General features: G+C 34.8%; 1 protein-coding gene across 17 annotated transcripts in view; it reads right to left on the bottom strand.

Annotated features, from left to right (window-relative positions):
* Positions 1-337: 337 nt before the first annotated feature.
* LOC149551807 (Thioredoxin superfamily protein) overlaps positions 338-25,879 on the bottom strand; it is a 132,764-nt gene continuing 107,222 nt past the window's right edge. For 4 of the 17 annotated variants that reach the window (XM_089787302.1, XM_089787300.1, XM_089787298.1 and 1 more), the window contains one exon: positions 338-787. In XM_089787302.1, coding sequence (XP_089643428.1) covers positions 689-787 — 99 coding nt within the window. In that variant the 3' untranslated portion in view covers positions 338-688. Of the gene's footprint in view, positions 3,527-6,028; positions 6,448-9,670; positions 10,426-10,536; positions 10,597-13,475; positions 14,042-25,879 lie in introns of those variants that run through there. The other 13 variants (XM_089787296.1, XM_089787295.1, XM_089787294.1 and 10 more) reach the window with 6 other exon arrangements.

Raw genomic sequence — 25,879 nt, 5'->3', positions numbered from 1 at the left:
CATATCATATCATATCATAATATCAAATTTGGCTTCCGCAATCTGCCAGGTTTGTCCCAAACCAAACCGACTCCCCATGTTGTTGTCACCGTAAAGCTTAGGACAAAACCAGTTTAAATCTTTCCAGCACATTTGTTGGCCCGCAGTATGCTTTACGGTATGAGAAATTACATTCTCCAGTTGAAGTTCCTTGTAATTTGTATAATAACCTATCGGCTAATAATGACACCATTTTGATATTTATGCAATATTTTTCTCTTAGTTATCTACCGTCACCAACTTTTCAGAAATTAAATTAATAACAAACAGAAAATTTTCCAAAAAACATTAGCCACACTTCCATATCTAATGACCATGACATTATTATCATTTATATCACCATAATTTACAAGTTTTTATAGTCAATTTCTGTTTCTCCAGCATTATTTATGTTTATAACTTTTCAAGATGGGGAGATTCACTGGCTGTATGATACTTGCTAACAAAATTCTCTTCCTTCCAAACATTGCACGAGGTGCACTCACATGTTACAAGTAGTATGCATCTTACATAATTTTATCCAGAAGACATTGAATCTTACAAGTAGTATGACTGAGTAGGTGATGAAATCAATTTTGCAAACAGCTTCAATCACAATCACGTTCACAGTCAAAACACAAAGACAACCAATTGATTTTTGCAACATGCCTCAGGAAGGTTTTGTTGCTTTGATATTTGCATGTGAAGATCTGTTTGACAAGAAATCAATAAGACGCCGATCGAGCTCAAAATGTTGGGCAAGGAGGCGCTACAAGAAGAAAACTAGTTAGCTAACTGCAAAATAACACAACAATTTTTCTTACGCATTCAGCAAGCTGATGAAAGAGTGGGAAAATATATGCAGATTTAATATTCAAGAGAGGGGGGTTTAGTATACCAAAAATATAAGTACAAAATGATTTTTAGATCTATCATATTGTTACTTTTGCATGTCAAACATAGATGCCAAATCGTAGACAAATATCTACAGTGTGATGGATATAATATATCATGCAGCATTTGTATTAATATGTTATTTTGGAAACAATGCAATGCTATAGTGAAAGATTCCCAATCCCAGTGACCTTGCAAATTGATGTTTATTTCAAAATTCTAGCCTTGACCAGAATTTTGTACCTCTTAATAGACTTTATAGAGTTCTGATTTTTTTTAGTTTTTTCTCGTTTTCAGGTTTTTATGTGTTTTTGAAGATATATGCAAGTAACAAATAATAAATAACTTCGAATTAAGAATGATGAGTAGCATTCATTTATTGAAAACACTTAACAATCTGGAAATGATTCAAATCGTACTAGGCATACTATTCAGATCTTTGCAATCAAAGAAATAAATATATCAAATGGATTTGTTGCTGTCTACAATGAACCTGATGCCAACTGTAGAGGGTTTCACAATCACAAAAGATGGAGAGCTCGCTGCCACAAATCCCTGAATGATCTCCAAACTGCAAAATGTGGCTGCTAATAAGGAATGACGCCCACAATACAAGCCCAAGTTGCCTCTGGAAGAAACGCCCAAGTTGTAATAGGCTGGCCGCCTAGCTGAATTTGATGTTTCCTTTTGATAAATGGTGCTATGAAGAATGTCAATCCTTACCACAGAGAATAGTACCTTCCAACTCCAATACTGAATCACCAAATCCTTGTTAAGGTTTGCATCCCAACACTCCAGACTGAAGGTTTTTGTCCCAAGCCTCTGAATCGCTCCACTAGAGCAATTCCCAATTTCACGAGTTTCAAATGTCAAAAGATACTCCACAATTAGGTCTCCATCTCCTTATAACTCCTCCCAAGTGCAAATCAAACCCTAAATGAGAATTACACTTTGCATTTTATAATAAAATAACATTTTCCCAAATAGAGGCATCCTGGCTATAGGAAAAATATTACTTTATTAAAATATTATAACTCAAAGCACCAAAAGGTCTCCGGATAATGAAATTAGTTTATAATAATTCAAGACCTTTCCAACAAGCTATAACACAAGGGCACATCTGACTAAACGAAGCCATATTCCCCTTATTACTCCGAAATGGCTATGTAAATAGCCTTATTATAAATTATTTAAATGCTAACTTAGGGAATATTTAAATATATTAAAGTATTCCCCATTTTTTCTTTGAAAGCCCAAAGCAACCAAATAAACGTAAAACTGACCATGTCACCTATCTATGATTGATATCGGACGAGATGGATCAATTAGCAGTCCCTTCCCTATAATCTAGGGATGCTCCTAGAAACTAGGGAACGCACCCTGTCATCCTGAAACTGAAACCATCGAATGGTCCCATGGAACCTCACATCTGGATACTGCGACATCCTCCTAAAATGTAGGGATAACCCCTAAAATCAAGGAACTGCACCCAACTACCTGTAAAGTCAAGCCCGGTCATTGAATATCCTGTATGAGTCTCTATCCACAACTACTAGCCTATGAGACCCCCATGATAGGCTAACTGACATAACTTTGCTAGTTAGACTAAAGAGGGGACATGTCATATAGGAGTCCCTGATCAGTACAATAGCATTGTTAATCAAACTAAAAGAAGAGAGAACTAAAATAATCTCTATTGTACTTACTCCGTGACTACTAAGAGAGAACTAAAATAATATCAATCAAAAATCCATTTTTCTAAAAGAGTTAGCAGGCGAGGAGCGCAACTTGGATTTTGAAACTATTTTCAATGAGTTTGAGGTGAAACAGCCTACTTTGTTCATATTGCAAACTAAGTGGTATGGTGATGAATGGAGTTCTTTGTGCAAGTTGTAAACGTTGTGGATTGTTAAAAATTCCCATAAAAGAATTCAACACAAGACAGGAGGACAAAAGCCTTAATACATTTTTCCAGCTATTATTCTCTAAACAAAAAATAGATTATATGATATATCCCACACCGTCTCTTTTGGAAAGGCCATTCACACATAAGTAATTGAATTTACTTAAAAGGGCAAATATTCATCAGAAAGATACTAATAAATCACATCTTAAACTACACATTGTTGCTAGATGAATATTCAGATGAAAAATAATGAAGTCCTCTTTTGACAAGAACTGAATTCTTTTGCAAGAACAAAATTCAATAGAGGTCCCAATTATTCAATGCACACCGGACTTTGTGTTGCATGAACATCTACAGTGCTAATACACATTTAGAAACAAGATTGCAAAGTCCACCTACCCATAGCCAAGAACTGTGTTTACTTATGCATTTACTTATGCAAGCAGGTATTCAACGAACAGATAAAAATTATTCAAGGCATCTGGGATTATACATTGTCTGGATGTTTGCAATATTCCCAGGCATTTAAAAGTAGGATTGTAAAGCCCACCTATCCAAAACCATTTTTCTCCAATGTGGCACAAACACAATATAAATGTATTTCTGAAATCAACTAGATTGGCAAAGCTGCAATTAATGATGACATTCAACCTATACAAAATCTCTATATGGGATCCTTTTGCAACTTCCAAATTCTCTTCTGCCAACCTACAACCAAACTTATCAACTGTTGCTTGCATCTTTAAATAATTCAGCTTTGAGATAGAAATCGAATTTATAGCACGATTAAGAATGTGTAAAACATAACAAAGGTTTTCACTCTCCCATCACCAAAACACAACTATACATTCCCACAGCTCAGTGATAATCATTTTAAGAAAGTTTAGTCATAGTAAAATGATATCATGAGTTATACTTCAAGAGATGTCTGAATTAAATGAAAAAGTTTCATGGAGACAATATTGAGATAATCATTGTATTTCATTCTTTAATTATGCATTCAGCAAAGCTTGATCAAAAGCTCAAATTACATAGATAAGATAAGATAAGATAATAATATTAATGTCCAACAAAAAACCACAATGGATCTATGGGACTAAGCATACAAACAAGAGAGCCGAAAAGAGTAGGAGCACCAAACGGTGTCCAAGAAGAAACAATACAATAGGAAAGAGCAAGAAAGCCAAGGCAAGAACTAGGGGTCCTTCCTTGGCAAAAAGAAATCAATCACGAAAGGGTATAACTGCGGACGATCAATAGTTTTGGATCGTCACTGAGAACCGCTAGAAGAGTGTCGCTGCTTGGAAAGACTAGTGCAATGTCTCACCGATCTGGAATGAGTGATACAGGATGACCTTTTCATGCCCCATGGTGGAGATAGGGGAGAGAAAAAGGCGGTGATGAGCTGATCGGAGGTATGACACTAAGTTAGTAGAAACCGCAAGCTATGACCACAGAACTGGGTGGCCTCCCGGAGGTAAAGTGCAAGGCATTGCTGGTCAATGTAACTGAAGAATGTTAAGAGAGAGAGAGAGAAGCAATCTCTGAATAGGCAATGGAATCTCCTTTTGATCTCATCGTAGATGGGTCAACGGAAAATAAAGTGAGTCTCAGTCTCAACCTCCGCCAAAGTACACAGCTGGCAGATCCGGTCATCTCTATCCATATGGTGGTCAGTTTGGACCCGAAGATGGTGGGAGCCAACTCTAAAGGAGCCTAGAGAGAAATGCAGGGTGTGACTCCAACGCTGAGATAAATAGTCAGGGCGAATAATAACCCCTTCATGGATCTCAAGAAAATGCTTAGCATAGAAGGCCATCCTCAGATGTAATCCTCCGAGAGGATTATGCCAATTAGTGGTGATGTACTAGTTTGTAAATATGTAGTCTGACATGCTCAGTCAACTCCTGATGTGAGGGAAGGAGGTGAGCCGAAGCATCTAGCGAGCATTGATAAGGAGGAAGGCGATCAATCTCAATACCTATCGAACTCAAAAGAAAGGTGGCCTAGGCGTACCAACAACGAGATCTAGTGCTAGCATTGGATCTCATAACTGTAACAGAGGAACAATAGGCTAGGTAAGAATATCTATGTCGATCAACAGTCGAATCCGCAAAACCACGAAAGCGATGAAGAAACCAAATCAAATCAAATATGGCCACAAGTTTAAAGGGGTGAGCACCAAACTCGGCTAAGATAATGCTATGGGGGGTGAGTCTATGACATCTGATGATATGCCTAGATTATGATAAAATCTATAGAAGAATGTGATAAAATCTATTAAAGATAGGTAGATTATGATTATTTTAAAATGGCATTAGTGAGCTACTACTTGATGATTCTGGTTGTAAGAACAATCTTTGTAATACTTACATTGGGATATGGTCACAATTGCATCTGAGTCAACTTATCACAAAAAGACGATACTAAAATATGCCAATGTTGATCATTGTGATTAAAGATTTACTAAGTAATAAATGTAGTATTTTGCTCATATCACACTATGGTTGTAATTCAAGATAACCGCTCATTTTTTATTTTGAGTTCTTCATTATTAGCTTTGGAGGAGTTTAAACCAATTCTTGAACTTTAAACTCACAAAATTTGGATAAGCTATCAAGTGAACTTGTAAACCTGTACACCCTATCAAGATGTAAACAAAGCTATAAACTTGACAACCTTGCCTCCATCTTTGACGCGTGTATTTTAGCACTTATGCTCTTTGTTTAGTATACCATATGTTTTAAAATAATGGAGATATGGGACCTTGAACCTCATTAGTGATGGATTTATAAACACTTTGTCAATGACCCTCTTTCTTTATACATGGAACTTAGTATATTGGGTCATAATCATCTCAAAAGATTATAGCTAGTAGTGGCATGAGATATTTGTGCAACCATTATGGCTAACAAAAGTGTACTGGGCCTCAACCACTATCTTGAGATTAAGTGAAATATTATTTATGGTTTGCAAACTTGAACTTCCAACTCAATATGTTTTCTGAAAACTGCAGTTACACATGTTCAAAGTTCTAGAGTATATGTAGATTTCAGACTTTTCAAATATCTCTGCAATCTATGTTCTGATGAATTAATCAATTCTCAAACTGCAAGTATAGTTTTCATCTCAGTGATTTGCATAACAGTCCACAAACAGCAATATGTGAATATGTAGAAAATATCATGGAATCCAAATTGATTTCTGATGTTTGGTAGGAGCCTGAATAAGTGTTACTATAAATGATATACCTGTTCAAGTCTTGAGGAATCAATTTGAGTACCTCCAGAATTTTCTTGTATTGTCTCCTATGAGCAATCCTAGAAGTTCCTTTCTTATCAAACTATGAAACCTCTTCCAACAACAATATCCCCTTTGCAATTGATTAAAGTCCTAAAGATTTTACATACATCAAATGCAGAAGTAACTTCCTGGCAATGTTTTCATCCTTATACAAAGGAAAAATTATAAATAACTCATGGCTATCAGCAGTTAGTGTAAGTTAGTTGGTTTAACCTGAAATCACAGTTGCCTCTAACTGCTTTTGTCCATGTGTACGTAGCTCCAAATCCACGTACTTCAACTACCGCTTCTCCCTTTCAACTTATTCTTGTCGAACAGAACAAATTCTGGATGAAACATATGCACTAAACATCCATTATTATAATTAGCTTGACAAACTGACAACCTCAAAACACGAAATTGTGTTCAAACTGATTTGACTGCTGAGTTGGCACTTCACGTGGCAGACTCCATTCCGACTCTATTTTTGTCTTTGTTAAAAATGATAACCATATTAATTCACACAGGTATAATTTTGGGCCATTGGTTACAATAAGAGTGCCGAAATATAATTGTACATCTCCGAACAATAAGAAATTCTTTTCTGAATCATCGTACCAGGTAATTTGCATAAAGACTTCAACCTATGCACATTTTCTAATAAGCCAAATCATAATTAGAAGAGATACCGTGAAGAGATACATCAAATGCATCAATCATTGAAGTGATACCGTATGTACCTATATTATAATCGAGTTCAGTGTCATTCCATCCTTTACCATGCTTGCTGAAGTGCACACATCATACTTTGACAGCAAATAAATTCATAGAAAGCAGAGACACATTTTAGGAGATTCCAGTATAAACATTTCTGAGTAGATTTGTCTTATTATTTTCCATTCTTAAAACTCCTGCAATTCCTGTCCTTGAATGCTGTATGGATTGGTAAATAAGTCTTTAACAAATATTAAGGATTACAGACATCCTATAAAATCATTCATTTCCAGAAATCAACAAACTATTTTATCTTCTGTAGACATAATCAAGCCAGTATTGCACTTTCACTTCAGAGTCATCTTAACATCAATGATCAAAGTCTAGCAGCACTGACATTTCTTTTCTGTTTGGGATGCACTATGGATGGAAGATAGTTAGCCATTATCAATGAGCTGGTCAATGTTGTCTTTTTTATGCTTGTATGAGCCACTCAATATTATCTTTGTGATGCCATGAGTGAGTCACTATCATCATTGTGATGCATATATGAGCTAGTCACTGTTGTGTTTGAGGTGCTTGTATGAGCCCGTCACCATAAATTGTTATGTATGTTGGTGCTATACACTGTGTATGTGATGCATGCTTCAGCAAGTCAACTTGCGAATATATGATGTGTATAAGCTAGTCTTGTGGCTATATGTGACATATGTTCAAGACAGTCTACTATGTTCGATTTGTGACATGACCTCTACGTATGTGTAAGTTGTACACTAATGATTGGTAATGTTGGATATGAAACTAACACTTGATGGCAACAGTTATATTTTTATTGTAATGGGACTAAGTTTAGAGATTTAATTAATTAATGGTCAAGGTTTTAAGAGAGATCAAGTTATCTCATACAGGAGGAGAGAATGGACGCCCTCTTAACATTTGAGTGCAAACTTCAAAGCCTCTAGTTTCCCATGAGAGGATACATAGGCAAGGTCATCACAAATGAATTTGGCGAAAAAATTTGCACTTTTAGGGTGGCCATGTCGCCCACACTTTATGAAAATTGGGTCCCATGCTTAGGCCAATCGCCAATAACAATACATAATTATTTTTATTTTGGTGATGACTTCGCCAATGTAATCTAATCTTTCCACACTGTAAATTAAATATTTTCGCCTACAATTTCCATGGCATGTCTTATTCAATGGTCACATTCGCCAATGTATGGTAAAATATTAAGTCAGGTTATATGTAAAGTACATAAGACTTGACAAGTGTCTCTATTCCAAAGACTTTCTAAGGAACTTTCTATCCTTCTAATCTTTGGCCCAAAAGAGATTTTATTGTGGACAAGTGTCATTATTCCGGAAGCTTTCTCTGAAACTTGTTCTTTAACATTTTAGCCCGAAATAGGATTTATATTGTTAATTTAGGATCATCTAACGGTTATTAAACAGGGTTATTGTATTGTTTATGATATAAAATTATGGTTTCTAGGTATTTGTACTTTTGGTCGCGACTTTCTTAAATAATTAAAGATTTACCAAGGTTTTACAAAATTTTCATACGACAGGAAAAAACTTGCCAATAAAATTAATTTTTGTCCTACTTCGAAAAAAAAAACCGCCAATACAAGTTAATGTTTTGCCCCTAAAATAATGTTGGATTCACCACAATTTTATACATTTTTCCAAAGGGGGTTTCTTAAAGTTATCCCTGACCAAAAGTACCCCAAATTTTTATGTTATCTAAATATGAGGAGTGCAACCAAGGTGCTAACATCCTTTAGGCCAAGAACAAAATAGTACTAAGGCAATCTCCTTATTTTTATGTTTTTGTGATTCCTACCATCAAATGATTTTATATATGATTTGAAGTTCTCTATATTTAAAGACGATGCAATACTCATACTATGATGATTTCATATCATCTACCAAATGGAGTTTTGTCTTTACTATACATGTGCATGTAAATGCTACCATTTGTGCTAGAATTCTACCCAATCATATAAATTTAAAAAGATATCAAATGTCAAGTAGACTTCATCTTAGAGGGTTTATTAACATGCCTAACACACATAAACAAAATTCTTTCCTTCAAAGGATCAGCTTTGCAACAAAAAGTAAAGTTGCCAAAACACTAGAGATCGTATACAAGATAATATAAATTTCAAGCATATTTGAAATATACATGTCAGAAACATACTAAATTTTCCATTATTTACATCAGCAGTAAGTGCCTTTCATTTTCAGATTTTCTCTTATGTTTTTATGGTTTATGTTTTGCCGAAAAATAAAGATAAACAACAATAAACAAATGAAGAACAAAAAATAGGCACATATGACACAACAAAATTATCTTGGGAAAACCCTTCCAACTTAAAGGAAAAAACCCAGCCACGCCAAAAAAATCTCTTTTATTAAATGTTCAAGTACAATGCTCTTAAATGAATATCATAATTATCACACAAAACAACATATAAATATTGAATTAAGAGACTCTTCATATCACAACCAAAGGTCTCTTCAATTTCCAAAATCAAGTCTCTTCATATTTCCAAAAGCATGACTCTTTGCATGTTGTAGGTCTCTTCATAAAATAAGATGTCAAATATTTAGAGGGTGACACCTAGCACATGTTAAATGCCACATTGTATATAATTGATTTTAGGAAAGAATATGATAGGAATATCATCATAAATATCTTCTCTAGCTGATGACGCAATACAGAAGTATTGTCCCAATTTCAACATATAGCAAAATTAGAGATAAAGATCTCTATCCCAGCTACAATCTTCAACATTCCCTCTTAGCAAGAGAGAGATCTTTAGTATGGCAGGCGCACAATTACAACCAAAGATGTCAATAATAAATTCTCATCACATAGATTCTCATTAAAACATTGTTATCGCAGCATAACATTATTCATCATAGTTACTTCATTAAAGTGTAAAATTGAAGTCATGAAGTCACACACGACTTCCACCATGCCTACTCGTAGAAGATGGAACAAGAGCTTTCACCGTAGACTTCTCCCAGAGAAGAGGGGGAGGGGGAGGGCATAATTTGCCTACAAGGGCCAAATTACTGGACCAGCTTGAATTATCTTACTTGTTGTATTGTGTGCAAGTATTTTAACCATGCCCATCCGCAAAGGGTGAATCAAGGGATTTTACCTCAGACTTCTCCCAAAGGAGGATGCATTTCCACCATGCCTACTCGGAGAGGGTGGATCCATTGTACCTACTCGCAAAAGGTGGAACAAGGGATTTCACGTCAAACTTCTCTCGTGGAGAATTCATTAGAGCACATAAAGATCTTCTGAATGCTAAGATTCCCTCTCAACCAAGGCTTCCTTTCAAAAGGGGAAACAACCTCACAGTTTGAATATCAGAATAAATTAACTAACTTCAATGATTAATTAAGAAAGATCTTTTGGGTTCTTCTTCTACCACACAATCTCCCTCTGAAGCTAAATAAACTCGCTCTGAATATCATTTCTTCTTTAATGAAGATATGTATCATCAATTTAGTCACATGATTGCAAGCAATGTTCCCAAGTTCATTTCTATAGTCTACATAATCTCTTATCATCGCATTGCATCTTGATTTGTCCTGCAACATAAAATCAATAGATAATGAAGAGAACATAGAGATCAATGCTAAAAGAATACACTATACTCAGTTATATGACAAAAATTCATGATCTATACCAAAAAGTATAATCATATAATACTTATCTCAATGTTGGTGCCAATCCATATCCATTATTTTCTCGAGAGACACCTACAATTTCAAAAAATTATCCTCCCTTAACTATTATTTCTTATTTACCACAAGATACAAACTTGAACCACCAATATGAAAGCCATATTCTGCTACAACAGTATAAATTATATGCAGAAATATGGTTGTAAATCAAGACCGACTTGTTGCTCTCAAGACACACCATGAATATTTTCAACAATAGGAAACAAATAGCTATTGATAAATCTGGAAGCTTCAGGACCTTTGTGGCCATCGTAGATACCAATATAAGTCCTAAAGGCGCTATTGAACACCTGACTCTGATTTTTCAACAAGGAGTTGAGCCGCAACACTGCAATAGAGAAATCCCTAAAAGAGTGACGCTTCAAATCCCTATGCCACAAAAAATCATTGTGGTCGATCATACCCCTGCAAGCACATAGAAATCTCTCTATCAACCTCAAACACAATCTCATCATTCTTTTCCTTTTTCACCAGTCTACATTGTTCTGACAAATTCCTTTTCTAAGAAGACCTAATGAACCTCAATCTGTATGTTAGGATCAAGCAACACTAAGAAAGGTGGCGAATCAGTATTGTAGCACTTTCAAACCAATTAATAACTTTGCAACTTAACCATAAGCATCCACATATAACAATATAGGCAAGTAAAGCATAGAACAATGAAGAACTCATAAAACCATAATTTGTTTTTGAGGAAACCCTAAACAAGGGAAGGTCCTAGTGGGGATGGTACCCACAACTATGCACAAATCTGAAAGTTCTCTTTAAAGAGGTCTGGCCTTGTCAAGAGCCATTACATAACATTTAGTGCATGGGTCCTTGTTAGAGGACTAGCCCTTGTTAGAGATCTGTAATGTCCCCTTTTTCTGGGACATTATAATTCAATGTTGTCGGCTCACTTCGCCTAGGTTTCGGGGCAAGAAGGTTCTTTATGGGGGTTTAGTTTGAGATTTGGCCTAGACATTTCTAGTTTCGGACCCATCAAAGCAATTATGGCAAGTTGTCCAAATGCTTACTATTTTTAGTGAGTAAACCGAGCTCAGTATTCGTGCTATCTTAGTGTTGGGTTGGAAGCATCTCGCCGAGAGCTTTCCAACGAGCTATTGCACGTGCTTATCTGAATCCGTTTGGTCAGTTATTTTAATGCCTAACGATTATATGATTTACTAGCTAAGTGACTTTAAAAGTTCATTTAACTTGTCACTTTATTTAAAAGGTACTATATTCACTTAAGTGACCAAAGGACAAAAAAGTTGCTTTATCCCACATTGCTTGAATGAGCGTGCGTCTCATTGGAAAAAGTAATAAAGGTACAACAAGCTCCACATGAGAGGATATGAAGAATATAATATTCTAAACAAATATTAAATCTGGAAGCTAGAAACAGTTGCTGGTTATTTCTTCTAAGATGCAAACCATTGAAGAAGTATTTAAAGGTTAGACGCAAACCTAGCCTTCTCATAGGTTAATCTACATTTCCAATCTGATTGTTATTTCTGTGTATAAGATTGGATTTTTTGGATTGTTGCACGTTATTGTATTGCTGTTGTATAATACAGTAACATTACTTGGCAACTATTTGTGTTAATTCCTGATTTATGTATGTATTTCTAAATATTGGAGAAAAATAAACGAACTTTTCTGAGTTTTCTTGTATTCAAATCTGCTGGTTATAAATCTATTAAAGTTCTGGAAATTTTATCAAGTATTGGTTTTTTGTTCGTTTTTGGAAACTGCACATTTATATCAAGGGTTATTGGGAAAATATCCGAAAAGGGATACTACAATGGTATTAGAGCCAAGAATCCTGCCATCCTGTGGAATCACGCAACAAACACAAGAGAATTTATGAACTAAGATATTCTAAGTTCTGGTTGCTTAAATGTCATTGGTTTTCAAACTATGAGGACGAAAACCCTCCAGTTATTTTGAGAACAGCTTGGATGTCACCCCAACTCTTCATTGGTTTGCTGGAAGTTATTCAGTGCACGAATAGAGAAGGTAGCTACAGATTCATACAGGGAAATGACATACACAGGTTTCATTCAACAGTCAGTTTGGGCAGTAGAAGAAAGGTAGAGGTACAGTGGATATTCTTGCTCATAAATCAGTTTGTTACATCACATGAAGGTGTAGTCGTGAGCCGTTTGAAGTGGGTTATGGCAATGCAAAACCTCCATACGGGATTAGTATTCTAAAGAGAGGTTAATACGTGAACAACTAGAGACATATCTACAGGTGCAGTTTCGAGTTGGATACAGCAGGTCATACGATTTTAAATCTACATAAGAACTCTCTCCTGCATAGCAGGCATCTGAGGAGGCAGAAGGTATGGGTCGTGAAGGGTTTTCTTTATGAATGCTGGGTAATGCATAGACTCAGCCATTGTTTTCTAGTCGGGAATTAAGTGCTGGGTACACCCACCCTTCATTATATCCGCAGCAAGGCAAGGGTCCACAGCAGGACGTTAGGGAAGTGCAGACGAAGTTGGGTTGTATGCAGCATTGACACCATTTTCAGTAATGGCCGGATGCGAGTAAGGTACGAGCTGGGAGAGTGTTTTTCTGGGCATCACAAATTCTGAATGGGTTTCTCCATCATCCCGGGTCTGTTATCTTATTACCTTACATAACTCGAAAACTCTGTGCTGGCATTACATTCCTTAATACAAGGTCGACTGATAATACATTGTAACGTAATGAATGAAATAGTGCCCACTTTCAGTATGGATATTACTGTTATATTTCCGTGAGTTATTAATATGATTTAGTCATCGGTTCTGAAAGCTCTGAGCAATGGTATTTTATTGCTGAATCTATATTCATTGTTAGAAGGTCTGAAGATTCAATACATACATCAAATATAAAGCTTGAACTTGTGTTTGAGTTGGAGGATTCCTTTAATGCTGTAACAGAAGTACTTTCAGATTGTTTATGAATTGTTTGACGAAATTCCTTCAACAGAAAAAATACACCTGGATATAACAATTGAATCTAAATTCACATTCAGATTATTATAGTGGTATACGGGTTACCAAGTGGACAGAGGGTGTGAATATTTTGGCTAATATCCGCGTAGCAGAGATTCTAAGTTGTTAGACTGAGCACTATAGAAGGCAGTCCCATATCGGGTTCAAAGTTTGTGAAAGCAAGATACTGGCTGAGAACGTGTGAGACAATGTCAAATATTGCATATACAGTTCCAGGTTCGGCCTTTGTAAATCTCTGATTATATTTGCTGACTTAGCTGAATACAGTTGGAAAACTAGCAATTAGTTTCTCTTACTATTGAAATGCATATTTAGAAGAACAGAACTATTTAAAAAGGGCATTCCTGAGCTTGCACCATATGTTGACAAATTGCCAGCATTCTTCCAATTGTTAAATTTGGAACTCAAGGATATACTTTGAAATGTCTTTTAAACTCGCAACTGAACTGTTTGGCTAAATTCCTCCATTTCCTAATCAGCAGTTGTATTAAGAAAGTTCAGTGAGATTATATCAATAGAATCAGAACTTTTTCCAAGTTACTTATCAATTGTTTGAATTAATGCCAACTAATTAAACATTCAACATTCAGCATTTCAAGAAAAAATTAAGTGCAGAACAGTACAGTGGTATGAGAGAAAGTTTGGCATTGGACCAGTTTGCTGTTGTTTTAAACTCCAGAAGCAGAACTGTATGTTGGCTCTATATCAATCTTAAATTTTGTATGTACACAATTGCTGTCATCAGAACACAGTAATACAGTAATTTGAAGAGTATAAGATGTATAATGTTGAGGAACTGTGATTTCATATCAACTATTTGACAATATACCTTGAAGTACGGGTTGGAATTATTGTTCAGAACTGGGAGAATTTACATATAGTGGTAATAGATCATAGTCAGGTTGTCTGAGAACTGTTTGACAAAAAAAATCCATCTCAGCTATACAGTCAGCATTTTGATCATAAAATTCAAGTTCAGATTATTACAGAGAGTTTACAAACTCATCCAGGAGAAGGTAGGACCGAGTGTGGTTATAACACAGCGGCATGAGCTCACGATACCTTGGCCACGTCCATCAAATCGTTTCACACCAGCAATGAAATCTATGATATCAGATGCGAACACGTGAAAGAGGCCAAGATCATTTTTAAGCCGCCTTCTTCATACAGCAGTGTTAGAATTTAAAACTCAGAACAGTCAGAGATCATTGCAGCATTTGAATCAGTTAGTTAATCATGTTTACTACAAGTAACCAGAAGCAGTGGGACGAGAGTATGGAGAAGCTTAAACAAAGTTTGAAAAAGTTGGATGAAAATCAGAAAAGGATGAATGAATTGATTTCAAACCCTGCAAAACTAGATAAAGTAGCACGAGGTATGGTTTCCATGATTAAGAGGACTACATCACAGAATGAAGAGAAAGAGGAACAAGAGGTCTCTATAGTATCTAGAAGCTTCTATGATGAATTCCCAGCAGTTAGTGACCATCATACAGCTGACCTTATGGAGAGCAAAAATCAAATCTTGGAAAACAAATCAGAAAATTCATTTGATGACAATGAATCCCAAGACCATGATGTGGATGGACACGCAGTCACCTTGGAAGTGGAAGTGCGTGAAGATACAGTTATATTGGCAGCTTCTACCTCGCCAATTGAGCCATCCTATAAGGTGCATAGCAACAGAACCCTAGATATTGAGGTGTGCCTAGATGATAGCATACATGTTCCTTATCATATGGTGAGTGACTTTGATTCAGCCTCATATCACAGTGCGGATGACAAATGGGAAGATTTGTGTGGAAATGTTTCGTCACAAGGGGTCATCATTTAACAAGCCAATTGAAGGTTAATGACAGGATAGTTGCCACAACTATTAAGCATTTTGATGTTGCTCGTCAAATGTTGGCCACCTATGGTTGGAGTACTCCTTTGGCAGATGAGCATGGTGATAGTGTGTTTTCCCTTGCAGAGATACATGCACTCCGAGAAGCGATTGGAATGATGAAACAAAATTACCTACAGCTGCTTGCAGATAGAGATTTTCTTCTCAAATGGAATCGCATTTGTTATGTTGCATTGCAGGGAAATGAGGAGAAGATTGGTAAGCTCACTCATGAGCTTGATGTGACATTGGACTCATTGTAAAGTGCCCAATTGGCCCTTCAAGAGTCACAATTACAAATTGAGAAGCTTACAAAGGAGTTGAGTTTGGCACAGTCTCCACCAACTGCAGATATAGTACAATTACATACAAAGGCAGTTGATGAGGATCTTATATGCACAAGTTGTAGGAAGGATGGGGTTACATCTATCACAGAATTTTCAGCTGGGACGAGTACTTTGGTGGAGAATAGTAGAGAACCACTCGTTGTATCGAGTTCTCCTGAGGTTAGTGCCTTGACAGTTGATACAGGACAATTTACAGGTAGCTCTTGTGTCACAATGGTGGATTCTCCTGAGAGTTGTGTGGTAGTACACGACACTACTCCATCATCCACAAAGGGCATTTGCAGAGTGTCACCCAGTTTGGAGTATAGCTCTCATGTTGATTTATTTCCATCTCTTGGAAGCAAATCTGTCACTTCATTCCATGCAACTGATTTTGGATGTCGGCTTGTTGATTTTTAGAGTCAAAGGGATCAACTACTTCATTCAAGTGTTTTTAGTGATGAGCCATTGACAGAGATTGAAGCATTTTACCGCGAATACACAGTGAGGAGTGCTCATCATTTTTCTTTTGACCCACGCACGGAGGACTTGATGATGCATCGGTGTGGGTTGGTTCCAGAATTATATCATCCTTTGTGGGATGGGTATTCACCACCTTCAGAAGGTGGGATTACCGGATGCAAGCATCCAACTTAGCTGTTTGTGGGGGATTACTTGCAAGGAATGTTGTCAGTTATACATCATGCTGATATGTATCCAACATGGTTTGCTACTTTTATGTCACAAAGTTCTCTTATGGGAACATGGTTACAGGATGACTATGGTGTTAGTTGGCATGATGATTTAGTTAGTTATCACATCCATGGGAGTTTAGCGGAAGCTGTAGAAAGATGTTGTGTTATAGACGCTACTAGGTATTTTTAACTCTATATGGCGAATGAATGTGGGGTTCGATTGTTTTGGGATCCAAGTGGCAACAGGTTTGACATGATGTATTGGTTGATCGAGGATCCAGATGTTAATAGTATCTTACATCTAGTGGATTATCCTGTGACTATGATCTGTGTGTTTCAACCTTCTGACACATCAGAGTTTCAAAGATTAAGATTACTCCATTTCCACCAGGGTGATATAGTGGTGGAGTCAGATTGGCTGGATCTGCCATTGTCATTGGTACAGATATTGTCGGAGTGGTACAGTGATATAGTGGTACAGATACTACAAGAGTTGATCAATGGTATCTCAAACAATGCACGAGTTCTCACTTGGGATCCAGGTGGAGCATCCCTATGTATTGCTTTTTATCAGGGATCTTGTTGGAGAATTGGGTTGCTATCATCTCGAGGTGGATATTGGTATATTGTTGAGTTCTAATCTTCACTTGACCGTAGAGATTCACAGGGTCACTTGTGGAGGGAGGCTTTCATCCTGACTGAGGGTATTGGCACACAAGGCAGCAACACATGGTAGTTAGTGTCCATTTATGGTGAGACTTCGAATCCTGGCATTTAGTTATTTGGCACATTGATTCCTATTGTACTGTTTCACCATTCTAAGTTTGGGAAGATGCATGTCGGGGTATATTGACTGAGGAGTAGAACCTCATTCTTGAGGCAAGTATGGGATCCTAGCATTTGATTTCTGCAGATATGAGCAGATTGCTTGAGGGCAAGCAATCTTTAAGAAGGGAGGGTTTGTAATGTCCCCTTTTGCTAAGACATTATAATTCAGTGTTGCCGGCTCACTTCGCCTAGATTTCGGGGCTAGAAGGTTCTTTATGGGGTTTAGTTCAAGATTTGGCCTACACATTTCCAGTTTCGGACCCATCAGAGCAGTTATGGTAGGTTGTCCAAATGCTTACTATTTTTAGTAAGTAAACCAAGCTCAGTATTCGTGATATCTCAGTGTTGGGTTGGAAGCGTCTCGTCGAGAGCTTTCCAACAAGCTATTGCACGTGTTTATCTGAGTTCGTTTGGTCAGTTATTTTAATGCCTAACGATTATATGGTTTACTGGCTAAGTGACTTTAAAAGTTCATTCAACTTGTCACTTTATTTAAAAGGTACTATGTTCACTTACGTGACTAAAGGACAAAAAAGTTGTTTTATCCCACATTGCTTGAATGAGCGTACATCTCATTGGGAAAAGTAATAAAGGTACAACAAGCTCCACATGAGAGGATATGAAGAATATAATATTCTAAACAAATATTAAATATGGGAGCTGGAAACAGTTGCTGGTTATTTCTTCTAGAACGCAAACCCTTGAAATATTTGAAGGTTGAACGCAAACCTAGCATTCTCACAGATTAATCTACATATCCAATCTGATTGTTATTTCTGTTTATAAGATTGGATTTTCTGGATTGTTGCACGTTATTGTATTGCTGTTGTATAATACAGTAACATTACTTGGCAACTATTTGTGTTAATTCCTGATTTATGTATGTATTTCTGAATATTGGAAGAAATAAACGAACTTTTCTGAGTTTTCTTGTATTCAAATCTGCTGGTTATAAATCTATTGTAGTTCTGGAAATTGTATCAAGTATTGGTTTTCTATTCGTTTTTGGAAACTGCACATTTATATCAAGGGTTATTGGGCAAATATCCAAAAAGGGATACTACAAGATCTCAACCTTGTTAGGAGTTGTTTTACAAAAAAAAAAAGTACACTTTCTTAATAGAGGACTCACTGTCCAATTACAATGAAAATATTGCAATATCAGAAACCTAAACTGAAATCACAATGCTTGATTAGTCTACAATGAAGCTTGCATCTGATCTAGTCCAGCACCAAGGCTAGCAAATATCAAAAATAGCATCATTGTCCATGCTTGCATCTTGAATAGATTTTTTCTTTATACCCTTCACAATTCTTTATTCAGTCGGATAACAAAACCTTTTTCACAAAACATACAGCACAAACTCCAATATGCAATATAACATTGTGTTATCCAAGGGTTAACATCTATGATGTCATTCCTACAATGCCAAGCAATTCAATTTGCTAGGCTGTTTTGCTTGATCATCAAAACTGTCATGGATAATTGATATACTCTGCTAGTTATACTCCGCTCAACCAAAACATGTGCCAATCAATATATTAACATAGGCAACCATACATGAAGCATGTATACACTTTATATTACACATATCCAAATTGTAGCCATGTTTGATTAGTATTTTGTGCTCGCAAATTGTATGTCTGTATATTGGTTTCCTGTTTTGTACTTGGGTATTTTCATGAATGACTTCCAACAAATCTGATTGACTAAACAAGCAACCTTACCAAAAAGCTATGTGTCCATCAATGACAACATCTATGCCTTCATCCAATGATCAGTTGCCAACAATCTCCCACTTTGGCATTGTTAGCAACACTTCGTGAGAAATGACAAATGTCAATGCCAAGACAAAAATGCTCTCAATAGCCTTATAAACATTATACTCTAATTGTACAGCTGTGACTATCCAGCCACGAAATTCATTGGCTGGATGCCGCATGCCATGCCATCATGCATCCTATATTTATTATGTTATGTCTGTACTGTGTTTGTCGTGCTGCACTTTGTACAGTTTGGGTTTGGTAAAAAATAAATGTATTCTTTATAATGAAAATCAGGGTTTTATATTTCGATAGTTAAAATGATGTAGATAAATAATCAATAACGAATAAATTTAAAATTAGTGTTAGAAGTGATTTACAAAACAAATAAATATTAGTATTAAATACAAAATATAAATAAAAAAATTATAAATGTATTAATTAAAGTTTGATTTTAATAAAGTAATCATTGAAATTTTAAGAAAATAAATTAATAAATATAAAAAATAATATCATTATAATTCAGTTTGTTATACATATTTTCTAATATAATCGTATCAATAATTGTTAAAAGTGATAAAATATAAAAAATACGAAATCTATTAAGTGTTAAAAGTGATATTTACAAATCTCTAAACAATATATTTTAGAAAGGAAAATTGTTGTAAACAATGTGATAATTGATTAACAATATTTTCATATTTATTAATTTATTTTTTTCAAATTTTTGTAATTAATTTATTAAAATCAAACTTGTTATTATTTAATTAATACACTTATTAATTATTCCAAATTATATATTAAAGATTCTATATTGAATTAATCAGTATTAGCATTAAATTTTTCAACTTATTTTTTTACTCTTATTTTTATACCATTAAAAAGTTACTATATCCACAATGCACTTGTTAAAAATTGTTTTGCTTTTAATAATTTACTTAATAATTTCCATTTTTCACTTAAATTTATTATTATTAAATATTAAAAAATTATAATATTTAAAAAATTATAACTTATATATTTACTTAAAAATTAAACTTAATTATACACAAATATTGTTTTTATATATTATAAATTTTTAATTTAATTAACTTAATATATAGTAAAACTTAAAACTTATTTTAAAATTACATTAAAATTTAACTAACATATTATATATTATTTTAAAATATATTATAAAACATAAATTTGTTATAAATAAAAGCTTTATCTACATTATGTTCTCTTAATTTCAATGGTAAAATCATTTTATCAAGATGCATTTATTATTTTTAAATTGAAAAGTTGGAAAAATACAAGGGCGAAATAAATAATAATAATAAAACTGACATTAAGTCCAAATAAGGGTATGAGGCATCTAGTATTATTTCCTTAATGCAAGTATTATTTATAAGAAATTTAGATACTTAGTATGAGTATTATTTACAGTAATGTAGATAAAAGAGGAGAAGACACTAAGTATTATTATGAACAACATAAAGTGACGAGACAAGATAGAAAGGCACCGTTAAGTACTAACATCAGGTACAAATAAATGCATTATGGTATGGGTATGAGGCATGGCATCCAATCAATGAATTTCATGGCCGGATAGCCACTGCCCTAATTGTACTCCCCCTTACATTATGTTGTATAAGTATTCATTTTTCACTGAACCACTCCCCCCTTTGACATCAATGGAAAAGATGAGGTACAAAACTGTTTTACAAGTCAAAATTTTGCATCTAGGTAAATAGTAAACTACACAAACCTTAGGACATCTGCAAAATTGACCTTCAAAGCTTGAAAGTCGGTATCCCATGTCTTCTTTAGATTCTTTACCACCTAGATCTCACTACACAAAGCATATGCTGAAACCTTAGCTACATCCAACTCTATGGATCTGAAAAGTACATAAGACTTTTGAGTAGCTTCAAGCAATTCAAACTCCTTTTGCATAATTTCCAATTTAGGAGTAAGTAAACTTCCCAAAATAGCAAATCTCTGAACAACTTTGTCCTTTTCCCTTTGTAGTATATTGATTTTGCCCATTATTTTAGTAAAAACCTTTTCAAAATGTGTGACTGCCGAATTTGACTTCTCATTAATTGATGCTAACTTTTCTAAATTTTCTTCCTCCTCCTTAATGCATTTTTCTACATTTATTACATGTCTAGTTGATCTAATACAATGGCTGTAAATTTCCTTACCTTCAACAATACAAGCCTTAATCTCTTCAATATAGTCATCAACTAGCTTTGCATCACTAACGATGGAAGCACATACCTTGGTGACTCACTCAGCCTTATATTCTTTTCCAACCCTATCCTTGGTTGCTTGCTCAAGTGACTTAAAATGAGTATCAAACTTATTCAGTACCATCTCTATGTTGTCCACAACATCACTGCCTCGAAAAGATAGTGGTATGGGTGAGACTTTGTTGAATATATCTAATGCTTTGCTAATTACCCTTGCCTTCTTTGTTTTCTTCTTTGATCTCACATTTTCCTTAGCAAAGGCCATCATAGATATCTCTAGTAACTTATCCTCATAATATGACTCAAGTTCACCTTCCCTGTCCGTATTAGCAAGAATTTTGTTAAATCACTTGCCAACAATGTCACTCCACCTGATGTAGTGGGAGTCTCTATGAACAATGTAAAGGTGCCTGAATAACTATAATGGAAGGAGGAACAACAATGTTGAATAGCCTTCCAAATGTTCGAATCTTGATTGGCCCAATTTATAGAAGTCTTTGTATCACATTTCTAATAAATTTGTAAAACTGTTTCGTATGGCTTAGAATCAATTTAACCCCGACTGCCAATAGTGGCATGTTGTGATGGTTAAGTTGTTGTGTTGATATCCTTGCCATCAAGGTTCAAATCTCATGGGGATGAGGTCCCCATTTGTGGCCTCACTGGTTCATAGCTCCAGGTCAAAGCGTTTACACCTCTTTTTTTTTTAAAAAAAAAATTTAACCCCAACTGTCCATCTTCGAAATCGGCTAGCGAGCGTTGAAGGAAGAAGCCAAGAAAGAAGAATGAGAATGATACTAGCACTCCAAGATACACACAAAAAACAAAGGTGTTGCAAAACCAAGTAATAGGGGTGATATGATAACAATGTGGGGCACCACAAAATGAAAAATTGTTGGTAGCCATTAACAACAGCTTGTCACACTCTCCCACCTATCTTCGTCAGTTATACAGTAACTAAAAGAGTTCTGCATATATTCTCAAGTGTCCAACTTTACAAATGATCTTCCCAAATTGAATTAAAACAAGGAAAGACTCGCCCATTACAATGCTTTGTATCTTTGCTCATCATTTTTCAAATCCAATATTCTAAGAGACACATCGATAATAAATATAAATTCAGTGATGAATAAAAATCTTTGAATGCCTTTCCATTTCAGGACACAAGACAGAGAAAAACAAAATAAATGGATCGTTGAACACATTGGGTGGAAAGAAGGATTTTCATGTTGTTAATAAAACTAAAGGAAACTTTCACAAAGGATCATCACGAACATATCATTAAAATATAACAATAGGAAATATGAAGTGAAGAATTGATGAATATGAGCACAAACAAGCTAGAGCAGCAAACAAAACACGAGTGCATGAACAGAAACTAGATAGACGGCAAGTCATGAAGACATGAAGGATGTTGAGATGAAACAAGAGATAAATCAATAGAAGATCCTTGTAGGAGCAAACCAAAATTTGGAAGCAATTTGACTAAGGGAGAATCAACAACAAATATCATAGAAAATTTGATCTCTATTGCAGTTACTATTTTTAACACATACAAATAGCGTAAAAAACTTATGTATCCTGCAACAAATACACAAGCTAGTGAAAAGAGGCTTCCCTAATTGTTGTTATCTAACCTACTTTGACACCATGTTAATGTTTTGCCCAGAAATGAAGAACAACAGCAATAAACAAATGAAAACAAAAAATAGGCACATATGACACAACAAACTTATCCTAGAAAAAAACTTCAAAATGAAGGGAAAAACCCAACCACACCAAAAAATCTCTTTTATTAATGTAATAAATCTTCAAGTAAAATGCCATCAACTGAATACCACACTTATCACACAAAGTAATCATAGACTCTTCATATCACAACCGAAAGTCTCTTAAGTTTCCAGAAACAAGTCTCTTTATTTTTCCACACAAGTGACTCTTTGCATGTCACATGTCACTTCATATAATAAGATGTCAAGTAATTAGAGTGTGACACCTAGCACACATTGAATGTCACATTGTGTTCACTTGATTATAGGAAAGAATATGACAGAAATATCAGCATAAATATTTTCTCTAGTTGACGATGCAATACAGAGATATTGTCCCAATTTCAACATATGGCAAAATCAAAGAATCAGAGATAAAGATCTCTATCACAGCAACAATCTAAAATATTTATAAATTTGGATCATAGCAAAAGCCAAAACATATTCTAAAAGGAATTGTTTTCCCAAAAAATTGTGTGATGACGGCTGTAGGGTGGAATTTGCTCATATTTTGTACTTCTTAAGGAAAAGTATCACATTGAAACCCTTAATGAGGAATAACACATACATCTTCAAAATTAACTGAAGCTATAGATGTTGAAATAACTTAGATCATATCTGCAAATGTATTTTCATTGCCATTGTAATTGATGATTTTTAAATGCAGATTTGGATCTCATATATGTATAATATGAGAGGAGGAGACATGTCTCTATAGTTAATCATCATTTAGTTTATAAATAACTATATGCATAACTCATCTTATATATATATATATATATATATATATAATATAATATAATATATATATAATATAATATAATATTATTATATTATTATATAGTAATATATATAATACATATTATATTATATATATAAGAATCACCAATAACAATTTATTTGAAAAACATAAACACAAATTAATATATCAAATAATCAATGTTTTACTTCTATTGACGCTATGACATTAACACTCCCTCTTTAGCAAGGGAGAAGTAAAACATCATTAGATTAGAATCGGAGTCATTATGTAATCAACACAATGTATATTAAAATCTCTTAGCAACATAAAGTATTTCCTATGATCTCTACTTGCACTTAAGCAATGTCTAGAGATGTCCATAGTGATTAAAATTTTCATGATCTCTACTTGCACTTAAACAATGTCTAGAGATGTCCATGACACATTTGCAATTCATGATCTCTACTTGCACTTAAGCAATGTCTAGAGATGTTCATGACACTCATGATCTCTACTTGCACTTAAGCAATGTCTAGAGATGTTCATGATACACATATGATCTCTACTTGCACTTAAGCAATGTCTAGAGATGCCCATAACACACTCATGATCTCTACTTGCACTTAAGCAATGTCTAGAGATGTCCATGATGACATAATAGATTTGTTACCCATGATCTCTAATTGTCTGAAAACAATATCTAGAGATATCCATGATAACAGGACTATCATTTGTAAGATTGTCACCTTACAAAGACTACCTTTTGTTTGTTATCATGGTGTCCGACAAATTCCGACCCAAAGAACCATGATAACAGGCCTACATATGTAAGATCGTCACCTTACAATGATTACCTTTTGTTTATATATGCCAATGAAAGATCGTCACCTTTCATTACATATTTGAAACAACAATTATATAACCAAATATAGATTGAAATCAACATATCAATTTTTACCTTTAAAATATTTCAATTTAACATTCTCATTTAGAACTTCTCATCCATAAGGATTGCATCTCAAAAATTTCTCCCTCTAAACATCAATCCTGGGAAGTTAGGTCCTCTTGTTACTTCCTCAGAAACTCTCTTTACACAAGGATGCCTGTCAAACTCATCACTCCCTCTTGATATATGTAGGAGTAGGTCCATGAACATCATGTAGTCACCCACATGTATTTCTATACTCCCTCTAAATATCAATCTTTTAAGCTCCAGCATTGCCTTTGAAGAAATGTCATACTCCCTCTTAATGTAGAAGAATCTCATAATCTGAATCATCAAAGATACTTGCTTCAAGATCCATCTTGATCATCGCGCTCTTTGGAACTACTATCATTAGATTTAGTCTTCACAATATTTGGTAGCATATATAAAGTACCAACCTTCTTTTCCTGTAAGAATATCCCCAAACATAAAGGAAAAGATCAAAGCAAATAACCCTTACAGTATGTATAAATAAATAAATAGATAATTGTAAAAGATACAAGTACTTATCTACCCATGAGGATCATGGAATATCTCTTTTTCTAAGGATAGTTTAAGTGGGAATGAAACATTGCCTATTATTCCCCCCACAATGTAAAGTTACCAGTCGTATATCTTTGAATACTTTCACATCATATCAAATTTGAATACTTCTTTCTAAGTTACAACTTGCTCTTTTCATCCATAGACACTCCAAACCTTAAGCTTAGTAGTATAAGCGAACACAAACTTGTCCACAAGGGTAGACCCATTAAATCACATAGTTGCATGAAATTACAGTCCTCTTCACTGTTACAATTTATTGATCATTGAAGATTCAATCACAACATGATTTACTCCCTCTGAATCAATATGATTGAGATCACCGAAGATTGACTGAATCATATTCTCTATCTTCTCCCTCTCTTTGCTTGAAATATTAACCTCCTTTTGAATCTCACTCTCCCTCTATTTCTGCAAGAACATTCTCAGAGGAAAAGACCAAGGTATATAGCTCTTGATTGTATAAATCAGAATGTCAACATGCATGTTAGTAATTGAACTCATGCCCATTACTAACAACAACATAAATGATTATA

The sequence above is a fragment of the Cupressus sempervirens genome, chromosome 6, assembly GCF_028749045.1.
Source record: "Cupressus sempervirens isolate cs-2001-9-10 chromosome 6, ASM2874904v1, whole genome shotgun sequence".
Classification (NCBI taxonomy): domain Eukaryota; kingdom Viridiplantae; phylum Streptophyta; class Pinopsida; order Cupressales; family Cupressaceae; genus Cupressus; species Cupressus sempervirens.
This window is presented reverse-complemented; position numbering and strand designations above follow the sequence as displayed.